This window comes from Lissotriton vulgaris, chromosome 1_1 (genome assembly GCF_964263255.1).
Source record: "Lissotriton vulgaris chromosome 1_1, aLisVul1.2, whole genome shotgun sequence".
Classification (NCBI taxonomy): Eukaryota; Metazoa; Chordata; class Amphibia; order Caudata; family Salamandridae; genus Lissotriton; species Lissotriton vulgaris.
Genome location: NC_141685.1, coordinates 710,818,292 through 710,841,350, shown reverse-complemented (window position 1 = coordinate 710,841,350; position 23,059 = coordinate 710,818,292). Strand labels below are relative to the sequence as shown.

General features: G+C 43.2%; 1 protein-coding gene across 1 annotated transcript in view; it reads right to left on the bottom strand.

Annotated features, from left to right (window-relative positions):
* The window catches only part of CRB1 (crumbs cell polarity complex component 1), a 713,161-nt gene that overhangs the window by 427,367 nt on the left and 262,735 nt on the right, over window positions 1-23,059 (bottom strand). The window contains exon 2 of the mRNA XM_086954812.1: window positions 21,468-22,046. Coding sequence (XP_086810938.1) covers window positions 21,468-22,046 — 579 coding nt within the window. The remainder of the gene's footprint in view (window positions 1-21,467; window positions 22,047-23,059) is intronic.

Here is a 23,059-nt window from a genome sequence, read left to right as displayed (position 1 = left end):
TTTCTAAAGGGCTGGTAGGGCTGGGACAGAGTCGGTAACTCGTGAGACAATTTGGTGCTCCTGAAGGGCTGGTAATATTCGGGCAGAGTGAGTGACATGGGCAGAATAAGGCTGGGACAGAGTCAGTCACTTGTGAGACAGTCTGATACTTCTGGGGAACCCAATGGGGTGTAGCAGCCAGCCTCAGAGGCCGTATGCTGACATCTTTGCTAGCACAGTTAAAGGCAGAGGAAACTGACGACATAGCATGGGGAGCAGCAGCCTTTGATGTGCCGGACGGCCATGCAGTGAATAATTAGCGGAGGAGAAATGCCGGCCTGAGGCTGAGCGCAAAGCAACAGATGGCATTTCTTCTCCCCTAATTATTCACTGCATGGCCAGCCGGCACATCAAAGGCTGCTGCTCCCCATGCGGCTCGGGCGCGTCCACGCTGGAGAAAAAAACAGAAGGAAATAGGAGATGACGATATGAGCTATCGGCATTATAAAGGGTTATCTTTTGTTTTGATTTATTTACACATTTTTAAATAAATGTAGTAGTTCTGGATTGGTTCTTAATGCGGCGAGGCTCATTTATAAACCCCACGTGATAAGGCAACACCAACCCTTGAAGAAGTAAGCTTCTCAAGGGTGGGGAGAGGATAATGGGGGCTCAGCACAGTTAATTTGCTGATGAGGGACACTGGCCGAAAGATTGGAATCCTAATGGAGGCCAGACACAGGTTGACTGCTGTTTCGGGATAACGACTGAATGAGTAAAGTTTGGGTGAATTACTCTCGTAACTGGGGAGTAAGGCATGACTAGTATGAATGAAGCCACAATTCAGTGCACATAGATGAACAGGCACATTGAGATGAAGTGATTTGCACGGCCTGGCTGCCGTGAAGCCTTTGAAGCTCTCGAGAAAAGCCAGAAACACCAGGGGGCGGAGATTGCCTTCAAGAATGCGAGTCATGGTGTGGTGACTTCATGGGCTGAGGAGAGTAGAAATGCAAGTCACGGCCTGCGGCCGTGAAAGGTGAAGTGGAGAGCAAGTCTGTGTATTAAATAAAAGAGTAGCCTGCAAGTAATGTTAATGACAAAGAGGGTGAGTGGGTAGTTTGGACCCAAAGCACTTTAAAGCGAAAAATCTCAAGGAGCTGAAATGTAAACAAGTTGCGATGCATGGGCAGAGAGAAGGCAGGCGCTGGAGAGGGAGGGGGTGGACAACTCGAGCGACCATATGGAGAGGGATGGGGTGGGCTGCCTGCTGGGGGAGCCCAGACACAGGTTGACTGCTGTTACGGGATAACGGCTGAATGAGTAAAGTTTGGGTGAATTACTCTCGTAACTGGGGAGTAAGGCATGACTAGTATGAATGAAGCTACAATTCAGTGCACATAGATGAAGAAGCACATTGAGATGAAGTGATTTGCACGGCCTGCCGGCCGTGAAGCCTTTGAAGCTCTCGAGAAAAGCCAGAAACACCAGGGGGGGGGTGGAGATTGCCTTCAAGAATGCGAGTCATGGTGTGGTGTCTACATGGGCTGAGGAGAGTAGAAATGCAAGTCACGGCCTGCGGCCGTGAAAGGTGAAGTGAAGAGCAAGTCTGTGTATTAAATAAAAGAGTAGCCCGCAAGTAATGTGAATGACAAAGAGGGTGAGTGGGTAGTTTGGACCCAAAGCACTTTAAGGCGAAAAATCTCAAGGAGCTGAAATTTAAACAAGTTGCGATGCGTGGGCAGAGAGAAGGCAGGCGCTGGAGAGGGAGGGGGTGGGCAACTCGAGCAACAATATGGAGAGGGAGGGGGTGGCCTGCCTTCTGGGAGAAGCTTGTGTGAGGGAGGCTGGGCTGGCTGGGCTGCCTTAGATGATGGAATGCGAGCATTTGCAAGATCAGCTTGTGGTCACGTGATTCTCGTGAACTGTTGAAAATCCGCTTTTGGAGAGCCTTTTGAGAGCCTTGGGTTTAAGTAGTGGTTTAGCTGCATTAGACTCGCATATTTATTTCCTTGCGGAATGGAATAGGCGAGACCTAAAATGTAGGACAAGTAGGCAACTGTGATCTTGAGCACTGTGGAGGGTGGGGGGGGGGGTGTTTAAAGATGTTGCTCAAAACAACAAAATATTCTGTAAGAATTCAGTTGTTTTTTTACCTTCAGGCAACAGCTTATAAAATAATGCACAGACCGTAATGAAAAATAAATAAAAAAAGTATTAGTTAGTAGGAAATTCTATTTTTTTAGGTTATTGAACCTCAGTTGGTTAAAGCGATCATTGCAGATGTCAGTTCGTGGGATCAGAGAATCACAGAATTGAATTATGGCTAGCACAGTGCGGATTAGTGACTTATGTATTCAAAGTGCCATGAGCAGAACCACTGGAATTATGCAGCAGAGGACCAAATTATGCGGCTAGGTTGACCAAAGTATGCAACAAGAAAAAGTAAATTATGTAGCCTAATGTGGCACATTTTGTAATGATATTACTTCATTATTGTGATATTTTTACTCATGATAGCACTGTCCAGGCAAAGATTTCACCTCATTTGTACCTGTTTAACAGCCAAATGCAGCAATAAGCCACCGAAAGAGGATTTGTGAGCTATTGCAAAAGAGCTTCCATTGTACAGGAACAGAGGTTGCCACGTTTTTTGGTACCATTTGACTGGTTTAAGCAATAAAAACTTTTGTATATGTAGGAGATAATTCTTCATGAGGCAAAAGTGGCAAATTCATTCTCATTTGTAAAACCCACGGCCGCAGAATAGCACTAGTGTCACTTGCAGTGAGGTCCCATCCTGTAACAGAATGCACCGTGGATATGCAAGTCATTATTGTAAAATTGTATTTGACACAGTATGAGATAGACTACAACATAATGATTTAGTGTTTAAGCTAAAATAAACGCTTACAAAAATACATATTAGTAATAAGTATCGAGACAGTATCTGGTGCAAACATTTTTACAAGTCTATTAAAAGGACACTTTCCAAAACACTGCACCCTTTCATTACCTCTCAAAAATAATAAATCTTTGTAGTCACCATGAATCTTCGAGTGACTCCAACAAGTAAAGCCTATACTTGCTGCCAGCCAGCCTTTACATTTGGTGATTAACCAATTGCACTGAATCGCTTTCCTTTCAAGTACTAAATGCCCGAAAGAAGGGGACGGTCTATGGGGACTAAATGTTTTCTTTTACAAAAATGGACTGAGACCTCTTCCTCCGAGAGACACCCTAAGGAAGGTGGCAAGATATGTATACAATTTGTTTTTAATGGAGACTCACTACCATTAGTGCAGCAGGTGCAGTGACACTGGGGAAATAATAAAAAAGGTGCACTACACCCCAATTATGACTGCTACTAGAAACAAGGTGGGAGCCATTTTCATTGCTAGCACTGAGGGCCAGGTCATTCCTTCTGTACTGGGAACAAAACTCAAGCAAAAGTGGGATGTGATGTCCCCCTGTTGCTTGGTACCTTTTCCCCTTTTTATTTTTTATTTTTTTATTAAACACAAAGTCGCAGACCGTCAGTTTTTAGGAGTGATGGTCAAGTGGTGTGGGCTGTGGAATACGGATTATTGGTGCTGTAGGTGCAGTGGAACTGGGGTCATAGAGTGCGAAGTCCCGGCTAAAACCCAATTATGGCTGTTTTACTGTGCTTTCTTGCCGTAGGACACAGTACACCCTTGATGTGCAAATGTACAGTTGGGCCTCAGATCAATGGCCTAGGAGAGGGGAGAATTGAATCACCTTAGCTTAGGCCTCAGAGATGGCAGAGTGGCGGATGGGCAAGATGGAGGCACATGTTTTACCAAGGGGCAGAGTAGACTGCCTGCTTCACAGGCAGTAGCTCCCATTAGTGAAGTAGGTGCAGTGGCACTGGGGCCAGGGGGGTGAGGGGGCACTGCTTCACAATTACTACTGATTTACTTTTAAAAAGATGCATGGGGGCTCATTATCCATGCTGGCATTAGAGCTGAGGGCATTTTACTACAAAGAGGAGGGCAACATGTGAGAGCTATTTTTTTCTGACATAGGGTCGGTTTCAAGATTGTAGTGATGGCCAGAGATGGGTGGAAGGGGTGACAGAGGCAGAGGACATACCCTTCTACTCAGGGCTTCGGCTGTCATTAGTGCAGCATGTGCTGATGCATCTAGGAATAGAAGTGTGGGGGTCACACATCACACGAAACATGGGGAGTAGAGTTTGTTGGTCAATTAATGTTTTTGTTGGATGCTTTTGCTCTTTTATATGCCTGACATTTAGTGAGGCTGATGAGCTACACAAAAGCACCCCTGAAAAGATCAAATAAGCCCCGTCCCTCTGGCTCCCCAAAGTCTTGCCATAAAGTTTTGGAAAGGGGCTTCTAAACATTTTGTTAAGGGCGGAAGGGCTTCGAGTAAAAAAGTTTATAGATTTCTGGAGTAGAGTGAAATTGACATGAGAACAACACACAGCTGAGTGCTTCAGAGACTGCATGTTATGACAACTTTAAACAGGGAAACTGCCTTTATTTGCAAAAAAAATTCAATGTGATTTTATCTTAGAGAACAAATGTAAACCCAGTCCTTGCCATCATGATTTTGGTTACAACCCATAAAAAAGAAACAACAACAAAAAAAAGGAAAAATGCCATGGGATAATCGATCTATGCAGACATTACAGAGTGTAATATGTTATATATTACCATTGTTGAAGGAGAGAAGTACAGCAGCTTCATTATTCAGTTGAGTACCGGCCCGCCCCACACTCAACAATGTTAAGAAATAGAATATCAGCCTTCGCATACATACTGTTTATGTATGTATGAAATGTATATATTTCTTTTCGTTCAATGGCAATAACATGAGAGATTATGGTAGTGAAACACAAATGCAAACCCATTCGAAAAAGCCAGCATGTTTGGCGAAGCTTTTATGTCTAGTGTTTCTCTTCATTATTTTACAGCTGCCTGCCACATGCCCTAAAAGATGTTTCCAGATGGTACATCTAATCCTCCTTAAACCCAGTATATGTTCTATTACTGCCTCAGACGTCAATTTAGATCCCAGACTAGCTTTTTTTTTACTTTAGAGTTCAGGATTGAATGTAACATTTTAGGTCCTTTGTAAGAAGGATACAAGAAGGCTCAGAACTCTTTTAGGAGCCATGCATGTAGAATCAATCAGCCAGGCTGAAATTCTCCAACCAAACCGCAGTTTGAGGTAGACATTCACTTGTATGGTGCACATGTGATTCTGTTCTTTCGTCCCAGCCTTTAAAGGTTACAGCCTCTTAGTGTGGATGGCTGGGTAGCACTGGCTGAGGATTGTGTCATGGGGCTGGAATAATGATGGCTGTCATAACGTGTATTTGTAAAGCCAAGGGTATCTTGGTGCTGAATAATAGATGTTTATTGTTACCTAACTCAATGATACTCATTTTATCGAATTCAGAAGGATGAAACACTGAGAGGACCCGATGGAATTTGAACCTGAAACCATGAAGTTGAACACAGGCCCCTACAGTGAATGCATTAGTCCACTAAGCCACCAGTGGGTCATGGCTGTCTAATAAAGTAAATGCAAGCGTTTACCAGTGGGGAGATATGGTCATTTATCCAACGTTCAAATCCATTTGTGCTAAAATGTAGACAATAGCCAACCAGTGCCGCTTGTAAAATTACTAACCACTAAACAGTGCCACAACAGAAGGTAGGAATAATTATGATCTACGAAACTGTCTTTCCTGATACCAGCATGAAATGCACCTATTCTGTATGGCATCCCAAAAGGAATCATTATATTCCATACTTAAACTTACTCCTGGAGTGGGCTTTGGGTGAGACATTAGTAGTGGGCTTCTTGTATATCTCATTTCCCTGCTGCTCCTTATTGATTATTTTCCTCCCTATTCTTCTTTTTCTCCTGCCTCTCGAGTTTATCCTGGTCCGATGAGTTGGATCCTTACATTGATTTCATGGAGGAAGTAGTTTCCTCTTTAGTACTTCATTGGATTCATAGTTTAACACATCCCTCTCTTTGTCTCACTCCTTCTAAAGCCCCCACACCCCACCCCACCACATAACTCATCCGATTATTTCCCACTACCCTTTTTATTGTTTAAGTATTTTGTCCCTGTGCTGTTGTCCCACTCCATCCAGTCCTTCCCTCTGGTCAGCACTTTTATTTAAATTGGCTTTCAGAGGGTCTGGCAGCTGCACATTGTTCCCTGGTTAATCTCCTTTCTTGATTTGCACAGCTCCTCACACATATTTGTTTAGGTCTCGCCTAGGCAGCGCTTGTGCGATCTCTGTTAAACATGCTGTATTCAGGATATAGGCTTTAAAAGTGCCCCTGCTACATGTGTTGTTACTAAGAGCTTGTGAGCACTATTTATTTCTTTAAATTGGAGCACCAGAGACCAGTGCTCGTTGTTTACAGAGCTCTGTTGTAAACAGAGCTGTAAATCTTGCTTTTATCTTGCCACATTTGCTGTGCATTTGAAGACCGTGGTCTGTTTTGGCTGTTTCTGTCTAATGGTTGTTGAAGCACACGTATTTTATACTAGAATGACGCTATGGCATTGTAAATGGCAATACCTTTTATTTATGTATTTTCAAAACCAGCAAGCGGTTCATAAACACTACAAGCAGCAAGTCCGGCAGTAACTGCGCCTCTTTTATAGCCAGCCTTGCTTCTCCTAAGCAAGGGCTGTAAGTACAAAGTGCGTGTTTAGGCACTGCTTGCAGGTTTTCAAAACATATAAATAATAGGCATTGTCATTTACAATGCCAATAGCTGAAACTCTTGCAATGCGAGACCTATTGCATTGCAAATGATTGTTTTTATTTACTTGCCTAAAATGGCAGTTTTGAAGCATAAATTTACAACGAAATAAAAAAAACATCTAAAATGACCACTGGTGTAGCTGTGCACCTGCATGACATCTTGGATTTTGACAGAAAAAGAGAGGATTCCATTACAAGATGTCAGCCCATGACTCACATGCATGATTACACACCAGTGGCCTTCTTGAAATAAAAAATAAATTAAAAAAAAGGCCGACCAAGATTGCTGCCTGTGTGTATGTGTGTGCATGTGTGCACACAGTGGTGCACCGGAATAGTCTTAGTAAAATCAAGAGCTCAGTGCCTGCTTATTACAAGGGAGATCAATTGCTTTGCCAGTGCTTGCTTTCATGCATCACTCAACTCATATACTTAATATCTACTTGGTAGAATGTGGTTTAGGGACTTTGGATCCGTGCGGCATTGCACTGTTTTAGAAAAATAACTGATCTAATTCCAAAATGGGAGTAATTGTAGTGCTTTTACTAAATGAGAAATGCCTCTAGTAGTAGGATACGCCCCAGATCTAAATCCAAAACTGGAGAAATTGTGGGCTAATAGTAAATGAGAAATGCCTCTAGTAGTAGGATACGCCGCAGATGTAATTCCAAAACTGGAGTAATTGTAGGGCTAATAGTAAATGAGAAATGCCTCTAGTAGTAGGATACGCCCCAGATCTAAATCCAAAACTGGAGAAATTGTGGGCTAATAGTAAATGAGAAATGCCTCTAGTAGTAGGATACGCCGCAGATGTAATTCCAAAACTGGAGTAATTGTAGGGCTAATAGTAAATGAGAAATGCCTCTAGTAGTAGGATATGCCGCAGATGTAATTCCAAAACTGGAGTAATTGTAGTAATTCTAGTAAATGAGAAATGCCTCTAGTAGTAGGATACGCCCCAGATCTAAATCCAAAAGGGGAGAAATTGTGGGCTAATAGTAAATGAGAAATGCCTCTAGTAGTAGGATACGCCCCAGATCTAAATCCAAAAGGGGAGAAATTGTGGGCTAATAGTAAATGAGAAATGCCTCTAGTAGTAGGATACGCCCCAGATCTAAATCCAAAAGGGGAGAAATTGTGGGCTAATAGTAAATGAGAAATGCCTCTAGTAGTAGGATACGCCCCAGATCTAAATCCAAAAGGGGAGAAATTGTGGGCTAATAGTAAATGAGAAATGCCTCTAGTAGTAGGATACGCCCCAGATCTAAATCCAAAAGGGGAGAAATTGTGGGCTAATAGTAAATGAGAAATGCCTCTAGTAGTAGGATACGCCGCAGATCTAAATCCAAAACGGGAGAAATTGTGGGCTAATAGTAAATGAGAAATGCCTCTAGTAGTAGGATACGCCCCAGATCTAAATCCAAAACGGGAGAAATTGTGGGCTAATAGTAAATGACAAATGCCTCTAGTAGTAGGATACACCCCATTTCAGAAGACTATAACATTGTACACCAAAACCGCTCTGCTGGATTAGCGTTAATGTTGCACACTTTTAAAAAGTTAATGCTGGTGGTAAATGCATTACCCATGACTTAGCTTTAAAGGAAAGGTCATCAGCTACAAATGGTAACATCTTTCACCAAAAATATGACCATCTCAAAAACTGGACTTCACTAGTTCAAGAACAATGACTGACTGCTAAAATATGAAGTGAAGGATAGATGTGGTCCTTACACACGAGGTAATGACGGGGAAGTCGGTAGTGCCACAGATCTGCTGCCACTCATTTCTAATCTGCTGAAAAGTAGAAAGTGATCTATTCTACTGCTGATGTTTACTACCAATGGCAACATACAGTCAGTGGCATTATAGCACTGATGGCCATGCCATACTATCAGCAGTAATATGAAATGTCAATACCACAAAGCTTTATCAGGTACTATACAGATTATCTTGAACTAGTGGTTTGCCTGTCATGGTGTTTCTTAGTGAATAAGGCCTCAGAGATTCTAGTACCCTTTGCTTGTTCAGTAGCAATATTTAGGAAAGGAAAGAAGTAGCTGCTGAGCTCTTAGCTCAAGATTGGTGCTCACTCACCAGCATGCTCCCTCCTCCACTCTGATAAAGATGGGGGAGGAGGTGAAAAAGGGCGGTGTCCACCTCTGAGGACAGTATTCATGAAGACAATAAAGACAGAACAATCTTTACTCGATCACAGGAGAGTAGGACTAAAGACGAGTTAGTCCGTCACTCAAGGAAAATAAATGTTTGGGCTCTGACTGCATGTTTCGTCATCTCTAGTCTAAGGCTTCCTAGACTCCCATCGGAGACTCTATTGATGTTCTCAAGCTTTTGCAGAATGTTTTGGTCACTCAGGTTGGCTGATGGGAACCAATTAATGATAAGATGTAACGCCATCCAAATTTCTCGCATTGAAGTGCAGCAAATTAGAGTAGTGAAATATTCCAACATCTGATATTCCTTCTCCAAAGGCACTGAGAACCTAATTGCCCCTCCTTCTTGGCAGTTCCTCCTATAAGCAGGGCAAATGTAACTTTGGCCATGGCTTTTTTCACATAATTATGGATTTGTTGCATTTGCACATAATCCACCATCTGCTGCATAATATGCAGGTTTTAACAACAAACAAAAAAATTATAGTTCAAAAGGATCAAAACTCACCAAAAAGGTGGCAACGTGGGTTTGCATGCAGTGGGAGGCCCTTAACACGGGTTAACGTGCCATCTTTCAGTTGCTTTTACTTTATTTGGTTGATAACCAGGTACTAATGAGGTGAAATCTTTGCCCGGACAGTATTACCATGTGTAAAAGTTAGAAAATAATGAAGCAATAGCATAAAAAAATTTACTTATGCCACATAATTTATTCAACACTGCTGCATAGTGGGGTGCTCACTGCCGCATAATTTCAGTGGCCCTGCCTTAAAGATATTAGAAGGTTGGCAATCAAAGTCTAAGTGGTCCAAGGTGACGGTACCAAGTGCTACATCCATCTACCCCATTCAGCATAGCCCTTTTTAGGTCTCGCCTACGCAGGCCATGCGCTACTTAGGAAAAGACCTTTAGAAATCGATGCAGCGTAGCAGGCAAAACGCGCATGCATCGCATTGCTTTCAATGGCATAACAAGAACGTTTGGCGATTCCCTCACGGAAGCAAGCTTTTAAACCACCATCTGTTTGTAATTAACTTGAAAACAGATGGTTTAAAGCTCGCTCCTGTAAGGCAAACACGCCACTGCCCCTTTGAGCCCCTCGCATATCTTTAATCTCATGCATGACATAGTGGAGCTCCGGTTTTATCCTGCATAACGTAGCCTTTGTAGTACCGCTTGTTTATTTAGGACTTATGCCCTTTACACGTGGGATATTCTGAACGTCTCTCTGGGGAAATGGTACTATCAAAGCACTGAAAGTCACAGAGTGCCGACAAGGAGGCTCTGAAAAGCCCACACTAGTGAAGGGCTTTCTGATTGAGCCCGACAGTAGGAGATCCTTGGCTCTCAGCCCAGATTGACAGCACGCGCGCTGGAAGGCCGCAGGGGACATTCCGAGCAAGGTGTTGGCCCCCCACTGCTGCTACCTGAGGTCTCTGGCTTTGTGTTTTCATAGCATCACAGGGGAAGGCCGGGAGAACATCCTCTGCGGCCGGCCTATCAACGAGTGAGAGGCGCTTGCAGATCACAACACGTCGATGTTACGGGAGGATAGGATTCAGCTTTATATTACCCCACTGACAAGGTGACATAATTTGAAACAGGAAATAGAAAGTTACGAACGAATGCAGACATCCTGTCACAGGAGCAGCAGCACGTGGCCTCAGCACGCGCTCTCCTACAACGGATCAACCCACCAATGCCCATTTCAAGGGGACGCCGTGATCGTCCCGCTTCACTAAATCACCCTAAATCGCAACAAAAATGCGATGAATTAAGTACTGATAAAATCCTTCCATGCCAGTTATGTATACATTAATGTATTTCCCTCGAGGAGAGAGAGCTGCGAGAGGGCGCTGGGGGAGGTGGGTGCGGGATGGGGGCGCAACAAAAGATATTCAGGGGATTAGAGTATCCATCCCCCTTCTTTGCTTCGTTTTGATAAATGATGATTTTGTTCTTAGGGAACAGACAGCTTATGGGGCAGTAGTGGTGTTTATTCGCTTTCTCATAGATTGTTCTTTGCCTCTGAGCAGATCTGTTGCGTCAAACATTAAGACTCAATATACAGGAACTGAGGATGCTGAGTCAAGTGGTTAACACTGTAAATTTGCATACTATATTTATCTAACCATGAACTCTGAAATGATTTCTATTCAGTATCATGTGTATTCTTTTCAGAAGGCTTGGTAGCAGCAGCGGTATTTTCATCAGGCACATCCTGCCATCTTTTTACTTGGTGAGTTTTTGTTCTCCCTAATTCCATGGGCCGCTCGAAAACCAATGTAGGTTCCATCCCAGTGACAGCCATGGTGTCAGCGGGGCAGTATTAGAAGCCGAACGAACGATGGAGGCACTGCCAAGTCTGTTGTTTACTTTGAACACATCTGATGTTTGTTGGAGGTACTTTTTAAAAGACTTAAACAGCACGTCATCGCCAAGGGCACTGGTCCATGCCTAAACACACAGCAGTTTTATTTTTATGATATATGATATTGTGCTGTATAACTAAACACTTATAAGGTCCCAAAGGCGAGACCTATTGGCTATGCCAATGCTTGTTATTATTGAATTGCTGTCACAGTAGGAAATCATGAATGGTAAGCGTTAGAGAGAGGTGTGGTTATTTTTCACAAAGACGCTTTTATCTTGTTGCAAAAACGGATGAACTGTTTTGCACATACATACATACAGGATGCTCCAATCAGCTTCCAGATGCACATTTTCCAACAGGAGTTTGATACATAGAAAAACACATGCAAGTATGGTGTTTACTGTCTTAACCTGTCGTGGATGAGGCTCGGTATGGATGTTTCTGCCCTTTCCTCAGGACCACTGCCAGACCCTCACATGCTAGGCACCGGTCTGCAGTACATGATGCAAGAGAAATGCGGCATCAGGAGGGTCTAAGCAGCCCCAGGGAAGGTCCTACATCATCTCAGGTTCTCTGGATGAGGTGGAGGGCTTGGTAAAGAAATGTCATTGGAGTCAGATAGAAAGACAACGGTTTGACACTGGTATGGAAATCCTGGGTCTGGGTTTCACTACCTTGGAATGGGATGGGGCGGCGTGGTTCGGGTGGAGCTGCTGAGATGGAGAGATTGCGATGAAATGAGGGCACGGGCAGAATGGAGGGTCTGTGGTCTGAGCCAGTGGCATAATATAAAACGATGGGGGCATCTACAGAACGTGATGAGGAGCCCCCGAGACTCTGATACCTCACAAATAGTCATTGGCCTTGTGCTGGATGGGACTGCCTGATGGGCTGCGGCCCCTGAAGTGTTCAGCCCCTCTGTGCCACAGGGACCTGCCTTAGGCCCTTGGAGTGAGCTAGCGGCCTGTATCCATGCTGGAGACATGTGATTAGAAAGGTATGTGTTCAATATCATAACAATTTCTGTTAAAGGAGGAGGGACGGGTGGGTTAGTGGTTTCGTGTGGACAGTCACGTGAGGTACACCAAAGTGGCCTGCCTGTACTTATCACGAACAGAGGAAATATATAAATATTTTATACTTCGTGTGTTAAATAAGTCTACAGTTAGGACATTTTTGGGGGCGGTGCGATTAAGGCCAAGATGGGCTAAGAAGTCCTAAAAGGAGCGCTAAAATTTCAATGCGCACTGTGCAGAAAAACTTCTTCACCCGACCCAGCCTTTCCCATAAATTATCATTTTAGTAATACACGTGTTGGGAGCTGTGCAAATTAAATGTGTTGTTGAGAATACGCCATTTCACGGTGTTTTCAGTTCATTTAATAAGCGTAGCTGTCATTCTTTGGAGAGAGGCTTTGTCTGTGTCGAGGACACAACGCCTCAGCTCAGCAGGATCGCTGCGTCGTCGCGAGCTCCCTGGGCGCGCTGCTCAGTGATCGCGAGCTAATTAAAAATGTCACAAAGCAGCAATACCTTCTGGGGGCAGTTAGGTTTCTCTAGTGCGAGGCAACTGCCGTTTCAGAGCAAATGTCGAGTCACTCTCCTTGCTTTGTACGAGTTTGTATTTGTTGAAAGCCAAGGGTCAGAAATAATTTTCTTTATCAATTGTAAAGACGCCAATGAATCGCAAAAGTGAGAGATTTTCGTATAAAAAACGGGATAGACATAGAAAGGGGACTATAGATTGCCACTGCCCTCCGTTGCTGCAGGAGGGACTAGGGTGACCAACTGGCATGGGTGCAAATTCAGGACAGTGAGTGCAAAAATTCAGGACAAAGGGTCAAAATCCAGGACACAAATTCAGAACAGATGGTCAGAATTAAGGACACAAATTCCAGACAAAAGTTACAGTTTCCATACACATCAGAGGAAGTCGTGCAATACTGCTTAAGTAAATAGACAACCAACACAAGCACAAGTCAAAATACGTTTATTTTAGGTTGAGAGAACCTTGCACTCACTGCATCTGTTGTGTATGCCAGTGAAACACACCTGCGTTTGCATATTTTAAAAAAAAGTGAAGAAAAAGATCACAGCTGAAGGCTTCTCAGATCTTACATTCCCCCTCACCCCCACTAGAAAAAAACACCTGATCCGAAATGCTGTCAGTGGGCAGAGAGGCCCATTATCATTCTGTATGTGATACTTAGGGCAACATACAGAATGATAATGGGCCTGATAGCAGTCTGTGCCAGGTCGGGGAGGGGCTGTTGCAGGCCAGAGATCACAGCAGGAGCGTGAGCTGCCACCTGCAGTGAGAGTTATAGGTTACTTGCAGGGGGCAGCTCACACCAATGTCTGAAATTACGGACAAAAGGCAAATAGTGGAAGAAACCCTTACGGACAACCGACAAGAGGCCCAAATTACGGGCAGTATATGGAATTTACGGACGGTTGGTCACCGTAGGAAGGACCACAATAAAAACGTTCATGGCTGGCCCAAATAGAAAAAAATCATGTTACAGGGGGCTGCTATGGTTGCTAAAAGGAATGTTGCCAGGGCATGGGGGTGCGATCCAACCGCCTATGGTCTCTCAGTGGAAACGAGATATGGACTGGTGCTGTACATCGGAAAAGACAATTTATGAAACCCGGGGCTGTCTCAAGAAATGGGAAAAAGTTTGGCAGCGATGGGACGATTACAGGGAGATAGGGGGGCATCGATCGGTTAGGGTGGGTGATCCCATGATCGGGAGATTCTGATCCACCCCATGATCGGGAGATTCTGACTATTAACATACGTACAGGTCTTAATTAACAGAACGTGTACGCTAATGAAACTACATGCAACCCATTGCAAACATATGACCATGTATGTTGAGACTGCCTAAGAAGTAAAAAAGAAAATCTTTGATGGCCTTTTTTCAAGTATGTATATTACAGCAAAAAAACAAAATGGCGGAGTGAGGCTAACTACCGGTGGACGCAGAGCCCTACCGAAATGTACCTGTGACTTCCTTGGGCAGTGCTGACTGTGGTTTGAGACTCCATGTGGTATCTAGGTATGTTATGGTTGGCACTCACTGCACAGACTCGTGGAACCTTGGCACTATCATGCGAAGGTTTCACATGATAAATAGTTTTGAATCTGTGGCAGTTGGTTTTCACTTGTGTGCAGCTCATCTTCATCAAGTCGCAGATAAATATCACTTGAAACTTATCTTTGGTCTCCTGCGTCCTTGAGCCACCACATCTTTTTGGCGAGTGACGAGCTATTGACATGGAGCCTTTGTGCCGGTGTTGAGATTTCTTGGAACAACAACGTTTCGGCATTGAGGTTTCCTTCAAGTAAGACAGGGCAGCAACGATCATAGAGGCACAAAAATGTTACCAGGGATATTTCCATCGTAAGTGGCTGTGCTTTGGTGAGGCATTTTGGTTAAATTGGTGTGGCACACAGGTGGCTCCTCCACTAGGGCAGAGCAGCGTCGTCCTCACTGCTTTCTCGCAGTGCAAGAAAGCTAAAACATAAAATGGTAATAACTTTTGGTTACTTGCAATTTATGTTTCTTTCTGCATTGTGAGCAGGTGGAGCTGTCCGGTCAGGGCAGGAGTGGTATGCCCACTCCTAAATGACCAATCATGCACACTCTGCACTTCTCCATGCAGGCTGCATTGCAGCCTACATGGTAAACATGCCATCACCTACAGCCCCTGGCTGGGCGGAATCTGACCAATCACAAGGCTCCACTGGAGCAGGAGCAGTGAAGACGGGGGACGCGGGCTGGCAGTAACGTAGGTTTTATTTATTTATTTCAGTCAGTCAGTCAGTCATAAGCTTTTATTCGATATGCAAGATATCTTATAAGCACATATACAATACAAACAATGACATTGTACAAAAAATACATCACTTTAAGAAGTCAGTAAGAAACTCATGTTAAAAAGAATAAAAGGACATAGGATGCCCATAATAATTTATCTAAAAAGGATTAAACTGCTACTGACAGTCTCTTGCAACGAATAAGCCAGAACTGTTTTAAAAATGTAGCTATTCCACATACAACTGGGGGGGGGGGTGTCCGTCATTAGGATGCGTAAAGCTATTTATTATATTATTATTTATTTATTTATTTAAATTATTGACCTTTCCCCGCACTGCCAAGCTGCCGCAAGCCATGCTAGCCGCTACTGGTGGTGCATATGAGGGGTATCAACCGAGTGACGTAGCTGCTGGGCCACAGGATGCCGAGTTGTTTGCGGAAACGCATATGTGAAAGTGGCACGAGAGTAGCTCATTGTCGTCCTGGCAGCGTCTCATTGCCAGAGTGTCCACACTGTGATGTTTAATGTCACTGGTGTGAGATGGACGTTTTCAGCCAGCTGGTGCCACTGTGGATGCAAAGTCTGTGTTGTTTTTCCTTCTGCGTCATGCACTCACTGCTCATAACAGTGATCACATTTACCAATTTCTGCGAAACTTGCAGATTCAGTCCATGTTTTTCTTTACATTATGTTACTTATACTGCCTTTTATTCTATTATATATTCAGTAATACAAGTTCAAGAATGCAAAAAAAGATACATTAAATGAGCTAATGTGGGATGGAATGAGAACATTTCAGAATTCTGCTATGATTTAGGTTTCTGCTGCGCTCCAAACGGCCAGTATAGGTTTTTGGCCAACCTAATCATTCTGCGAATTGTCATCTTAATTTGCTTCCATTATACAAACACATGCAATAACATTGATTTACTGACAAGGGCTCTGTGTAGTTTGTGAAATATATGATGATGACTTTGGACCTCATGTACAGAGAGGTCCCAAAACAACCCAATCCCCCACTCCGGATTTAGTAAATCAGATGATTTGCAAACTCTAAAACCCTTTTTCAAAGCTTACAAACTCAACTAGTAATTCCGAAAAGGTTTCAGTAATGGTTATTTGGAAGGGGCATCGCTGTACCAATATTTTGCAACTGTAATCGGTTTGCAAAACATTGAAAAGTTACCAGCTCCAAAATTGGGGCCCTTCCCCATTTTGAATCTTGAAAAAAGTTTCAGTTAGAGTAAGTGGTGGTTCACAAGTCCAATTCCAACTCTCAGTGAAATCTTCAGCAAAAGAAACCATTTTGTTTTAAATGCAATCCTATTTACTTTGACGCATTAAAAAATATTTAAATACAATCACTCACATGTTGGTCTGCTAAATGTGATTTTGAGTAATTGAAAGGGGTAGCAAATTGCGACCTGCGTAACGAATAATAATTAGGCAGGTCATTCTGCAACCCTCGCAGGTCAGTATTTCGGGAACTGACCTATTCCTACACAGATCAGTTGACAAAATATAGGACACTGTTGGAGGATGGTGGTGAGGGGCTTCATGGAGAAGGAGGTTATGGGGGGTGACAAAAAAAAGATTGTTGCACCAGACGCCACAAGTGCTAAAGCCGGGCCTGATGCGAGTTAAAACACTTCTCACGGCACAATTTTAAATCAAGAGATTGACAGGCATGCATTAGCAATTGATATGACACTTTCAGTCAGGCCAACCTTCCATAGTTGTTTTTTTCCCCATTTTTATTGGCATTTATATTATACACTACATGAAGGTGAAGACATATCTTTATACTTGAAACGTCAAGCTCTTGGCATTCCATTAGGATTCAAGAATGATACAAACAGTTGGCATCTGTGCAGGTCCAGTGATAGTAGTTCCCAATGTGGGACAAGGATAGTGAGTAATAACATAGCGGTCTTATAACAGAAGCAAGGAAACCCATTGTAATCTAACATAAGTGCATTCCACAAAACTCCATCTTCCATCCCCTTCCCTGCAATATCCCCTTCGGAACCCGGCCAACCCCGCTATTTATTCAGAGCCTCAAGAGTCATGACTGTCTATTGCAGACTACCAATTCACACATACAACGTTTAAGAGCATGATAAAGGGAATTCATAAAGGCCAATGTATATAAACTAGGAAGCCAAAAAATAATCAAACTGTCTCAGTAATCGCTCAATCTAGTTAGTTCAAAGAAATCACGGTATTAAAAACTGTGAGTGCAAATGACCACGCCGTGGCCAACTGGCTGCAGGGGCTTAATTGTGTGCTTGGTAGGCAGGAATCCAGGCAAGGGGGGGTCGCAGAGGTGCACGTCCTACAGGACTACAACCATAGTGTGGCTAGTGCCTCAGCCGGGGGGGTGCAGGTGACCATCCCTCCTAGTGTGTGATGCCTTCCTCAGCAGTATCCCCAGAGGAGTCTTCTCTGTCGTTACCCTTCCATAGTTTGGTAAAATGTAAGTTAAAACATCTCTAAGTGAGTCGCCCTTACAGTCTACATTCTTCACCAATGCCTCAAAATCTTCCTTCAAATTCTGGGACTAAACATCGATATAATGTAAAAGTCCACTTTACACAAAATTGGTCTATGCCAATGTATAACAGCTATTCAACATGGATACATTCCCAGACAGCCACAGGTTGACACTTTGTTGTGAATAGAAAAATGTAACTTTTTTCACAGAGTTTTTTATAACAAGCTTTGGATTCAAATCACAACCTATTTGAAACATGACTCTGGAACTCATCATCAGCCTTTTCCTAGTTTAATAAATAGTACTATTTTGCACCAGAACCGTTGCTGATTGGTAAACTGAGACCATTTAACTTTCACTGTGCATTATCATATTTGGCTCCAAGGCTTACGCTATTACCATTCTATGCACCCATGGATGTATATACAGTTATTTTATGCTGTACAGGACTATATGCCCTCTAACCTCAACTTTTCAAGAAGATATAAGGTTTTATGGAGTAATGTGAATAGCAGTATCATGAATGATATCAGCAATGCTATCTGATGTATTTTGAAATGTCATTAGTTATATAATCATTGTCAATTAACATGTCATGGGAGATGCACTATACGAGGTCATAAGCAGTGCATGAGGGAAGAGCATGCTATAGTTAGTTCACTAAATCGTAACTAAATGTTAATTCTTATCTCATTTCAACACCTTAGTATAACATGACTTGAATCTTTTTTTTTCTTTCAGTTTATTTATATGTGTTTTAATCATATTCTAACTTAAGGCTACGCCCCACAATCACACACAGCAAATCCCTGCGGTACATGGCCTTGTCCAGGTCCCGCACCCAAACCGCCATGAGCATTTACCCCTACTGCGCTCAGCCTTCGGCTAGACCCTTCTCTCAACCTGCCACAGGCTGCCCATGCACAGTGGGGGCTGACCGCATAGAGGAGTGGCCAACCTGGCTGTGCACGGCCTTTGACTCTGCACAGCAGGGTCTGACTGCAGAACCTGACCAGCAGCCATAACCGGTACCCAACCCAACCTGGGGGCGGGCAATTTATTCTGTAAATTAGTTTTTTTCAGTACTGAGATTATTACAATAATACTGCAGTACCTCACAGGGGGTTCCACTGTAAAATCACTGAACCCACGAGAAAAACATTTTTTTAGTTAAATCACTGGGAGAGTCCCCATGCCCCCCCCCCCTCCACAAGGGCAGGGGTTCAGATTGGCCTTACCAAGTCATATATGCCCTTTTAATCCTTTTCAAGGACTCAGAGGCAAATTCCCCAAGTCAAGAAATAGGGGCTGCAACATTTTGTCCTGATGGTTTTAGCCAGGGAATCAGGACGCTCCACCCACAGTTCCTTCTCAGGAACCGTGGTAACAAATTGCCTGGCTGCAAGATAAGCTCTGTGGATCAACCAGGTTTATTTATATATATATATATAAAGAGGAGGTGACAGGGAGGCATGTATGCGCAGGCTGGAAACCAAATATATTTTGGAGTTTAACTCAAAGTGGCCGGGAGGTCTTAACACCACGGAGGACCTCCACACATACCTATGACCACTTTAGGATAATGTCACCTGCAGCCATATAGTTAACACCATGACATGACCACGGTCTAAGTGATAAGAGGAGTTGGTCCGCACCATGCACTTTTTTACATATTCATGTTTATATTGTAATATACTATGTATTATTTATATATTGAGTGTACATAATTTTGGTGTGTGTAAATATATGAATTGATTGATTTTAGCCGTCGTTTTAGATATTAGGGTAATATGGTTTTTATCCTGATTTTTGATGTGACAGCTGATTTTAGTCATGTTACCGATTTCCTCTCTTTTAGACTGTTTTTATGGTGTGATGATTTTTTCTATATGTGCAATATTGATGATGTATGTAAGTATCTTGTTTTGAAAATGGAAGCAAAGCTCTGTTTTAATAGGGTTTAGACTTCCCTTCCCCTTTACCTCAGTACTGTATAACCTCCAGCACCAGCCACTTTAACTGTATTGGCACTTTTGACTGCACGATGTCACTTTAGAGGAAGAAATTATAATCATTTTTTTTCCAACTGACACGAGGTCACTTTAAATATAAGTGCAATAATATAGCTAAAAGATAAGAATGATATAATGGAACCGGAAGTAAGCTAAGGCTCCACAATCTTTCCTTTGGAGCCTTATCTGGCTGGTACATTTGACGTCTTGAATTAATTTCTTCTTGTTTTCCTTTCTTTTAATAAAAGAGATCCACATAGATAAAAATAATTCTCATTTTTTGGATCTTTTTCTTTTCACTACCATTATTATATAGCAGTGAACAATAGTATAATGTGGTATTATACTTTAATACACAAGGGTGAGCACTATATATTTTTCGCACAAATTATTTCTAATAGATTTTGATGGACTATATGGTATACTTCTTTCTCAACGCCACCTAGAGGAGTTATAGGCATTTATGCAGTTATAACTAATGTTTATTAAATTATTAGTACTCTTCGCACAATGAATTGAAGTAGTATATGTATAACTTTTTACCTTTTGATACATTATGCAAAATTGTGACTTATTTATGTATTTATACAGTTATTTTCACTTTTGTATTGGTACCAGGAGAAAGTATATGCAAAATGTATTTAAACATATAGTATTATTTCTATGTCCATCATTTTTTTGACATGTGACTGCACGTTATCACTTTAAATGGGCAAAAAGCAATCTGTATCACCATGTGACCAAGGCCGCTGGGACGGCCGAAACGCGTCATGACACACTACCTAATGGCTAAATAAAGAATGCTGAAGGAAAGTTGGTCCTTGCCTCGAGTCTCTTTTCAAGGAGCGCTGCTGCGAGGTATTTGCAGATATATATATATATATATATATATATATATATATATATATATATATATATATATATATATATATTATAATATTTTGTAAATGCGGCATCAGTACCACAGTACTCCCATGAATTAATGCTCCAGGTATCTCTAATATGTCCTGAGTGTTAACCCCTTCATGCCAAAACTGAGACCCCTTTAAATGCTAATTTCTCAAAAACAGAAGAACAGATTTAGACCAAATCATGAAAAGCATGCTTTTAGAATTAAATTCTAACTTTATGCCAGATTTGGTGTAATTCTGTACATCAGTGGTGTAGCAGGAGGGGAGTGAGGGGTGGTGGGGGGATGGTCTGCCCCGGGCGTCATGAGTTTTGGGGGTGGCGCTCTCCCCCCTTACCTACAGCCATCGCGGGAATCACCAGCACCCCCGAACACCCCCCCTCTTACCAGTGGTTGTCACAGGAATCGCCAGCACCCCACCTCTCTTACATGCCGTCGCAGGCCACAAACGCAGGGATCGCCACGGGCGGCACATGGGCTATCTACGCCACTGCTGTTCATCCATATTTTTCTGTATCGTAGGGCAAACTTTCTTTACTATGGGATTCAAAATCAGAAATCACACTTTTGTTCCACCCCTCCATTTCCCTGTCCCACCCATGATAGATCAGCTCAAAATGTTCCATGAAGGAGCCAACCTAGATGAGCATGTAAAGTTTTGTGCAGATTTGTCAAACAGCACTAAAGTTATTAGGGAACTAATAAATGCCTCTCCTATGGAAAGTCAGACTTCACCATAACTAAGCTGGCTGAATTGCACTGGCATGTATGTATGCTTTGTTTAACTTAAATGGCGATGATATTGTACGCTTTAAACTTTCTATAACAAGCAAAAAGTAGACACATTCCAACTCAATAATCTCAGTGAAAATACAATTTTCAAGGTTCATCAGCCTCATAAAATGCTCCCTTGTTTCTTACCGGTGTACTCCTGCTGGCAAATGCAGACGTAGCTCCCTATTTTGTTGATACACCTAGCCCCATTTTGACAGGGCTCAGAAACGCATTCATTCACTTCAATGTCACAGTGTTTGCCTTGAAATCCAGGGACACAGAAACAGGAGTAACCGTCAACGCGGTCCAGGCACACTGCGCCATTGTGGCAAGGACTGGACAGGCACTCGTTGATGTTGATTTCGCAGAGCGCCCCCGTGTACCCGGCCGCGCAGTCGCAGAAGGGGCCGGCAGGGCCAACCACGCATTGACTTCCGCCCCAACAGTGGTTAGTGTCGCAGAGTCTGACAGCTCCTTGACAAGCATTGCCGGTGTACCCGGGGCCACATTGGCAGGTGTAGCTTAGATTCCCTGCGGTGCTGAAACAGGTAGTGTTCTGTGGGCAGGGATCAGAGGCGCAGGGATCCCTGTCACACTTTATTGCCAAAGCACCATTTGATGTTCTTCCGCAGTGACAGGTTCCATCTTCTGAGCTTTCCTCACAAATAGCGTTCTTTTGACAGGAGTCGCCCAGGCACCTGGAGTCATTTCTCACACACAGTGATCCTACAAGGAGAGAAAAAAACAATGATCATTAGGGAGAGAGTAGAAGTGCCTAACAAGCAGTTTTACGAAGAAGTTTACGCCCAGGAGCTTTTAGTACAGAAAACAATAAACAGATATGTGTAACTGAGATGTATTATAAATGTGATGCAGGCAAGGCCAAGAGTAGGGAGTGTGCAAAGTCTGTATTACGCAAGTAACACCTTGCATAGATCCGGATTATTGGCCAACCTGTCGTTCGTGCTTTCCTACATCTACACCCTGACATTTCTTTCAATGTAAACAGGCAATACATCCTCACGAGGGCTTGTTGGCACTGAAAAAGGATGTGATGCTGACTTGTGAGTTCATTATAAAACTGTTGTCCTTAAGATTAGGGAAGTGGTTGCGTGTTGGTGATATTTTTATTTGTCAAAACGTCAGAGGGGCGCAACAATCCACATTTTCTTGTTGGGAATGCACAGCGTTCCTCCTGGTGGAGAACTTCCTACAGATGCACATATTGTTTTCTCTGCTAGGAAAATAGTTTAACTCGGGGAGAAAATCCTTCAAAATACAAATACAATATTTATTGTTTCCATAACAATTAAAATTCCGTACACAACTCAATTTTTCATCAGCAATTTCCACAGATAAAATACTACAATGCAATAAATAATCCTTTAAAAACTGTATAGTTGGGGCGTGGCTACGGCGGCGATGTGAGCAGACGTGTCTCACTGGAGCTCCGCCGCCCCGCTGTTTAATCTGCCTGCTTCAGCGTAGTCCTTGGGGGGCGATCACTCCGGAGGGCCCCCACCCATCGAGGCCCTTGCTGGTACCCCTCGTAGGCACGAAGGGACGCGACCGAGGAAGCCCCTGCGACCACACCGCCAGCCGGCGGGTCCTGCGCTAACGGTCGCTGACCGCCATCTTGCCTTGGGGCTGCTGCGGTGGCGCCAGGTCGAGCCCCTGAGGCAGAGTCCGGCGCTGCGGCCTGGAAAGGACACCGGAACGCCCCTGGCCTCGCCTGTGGC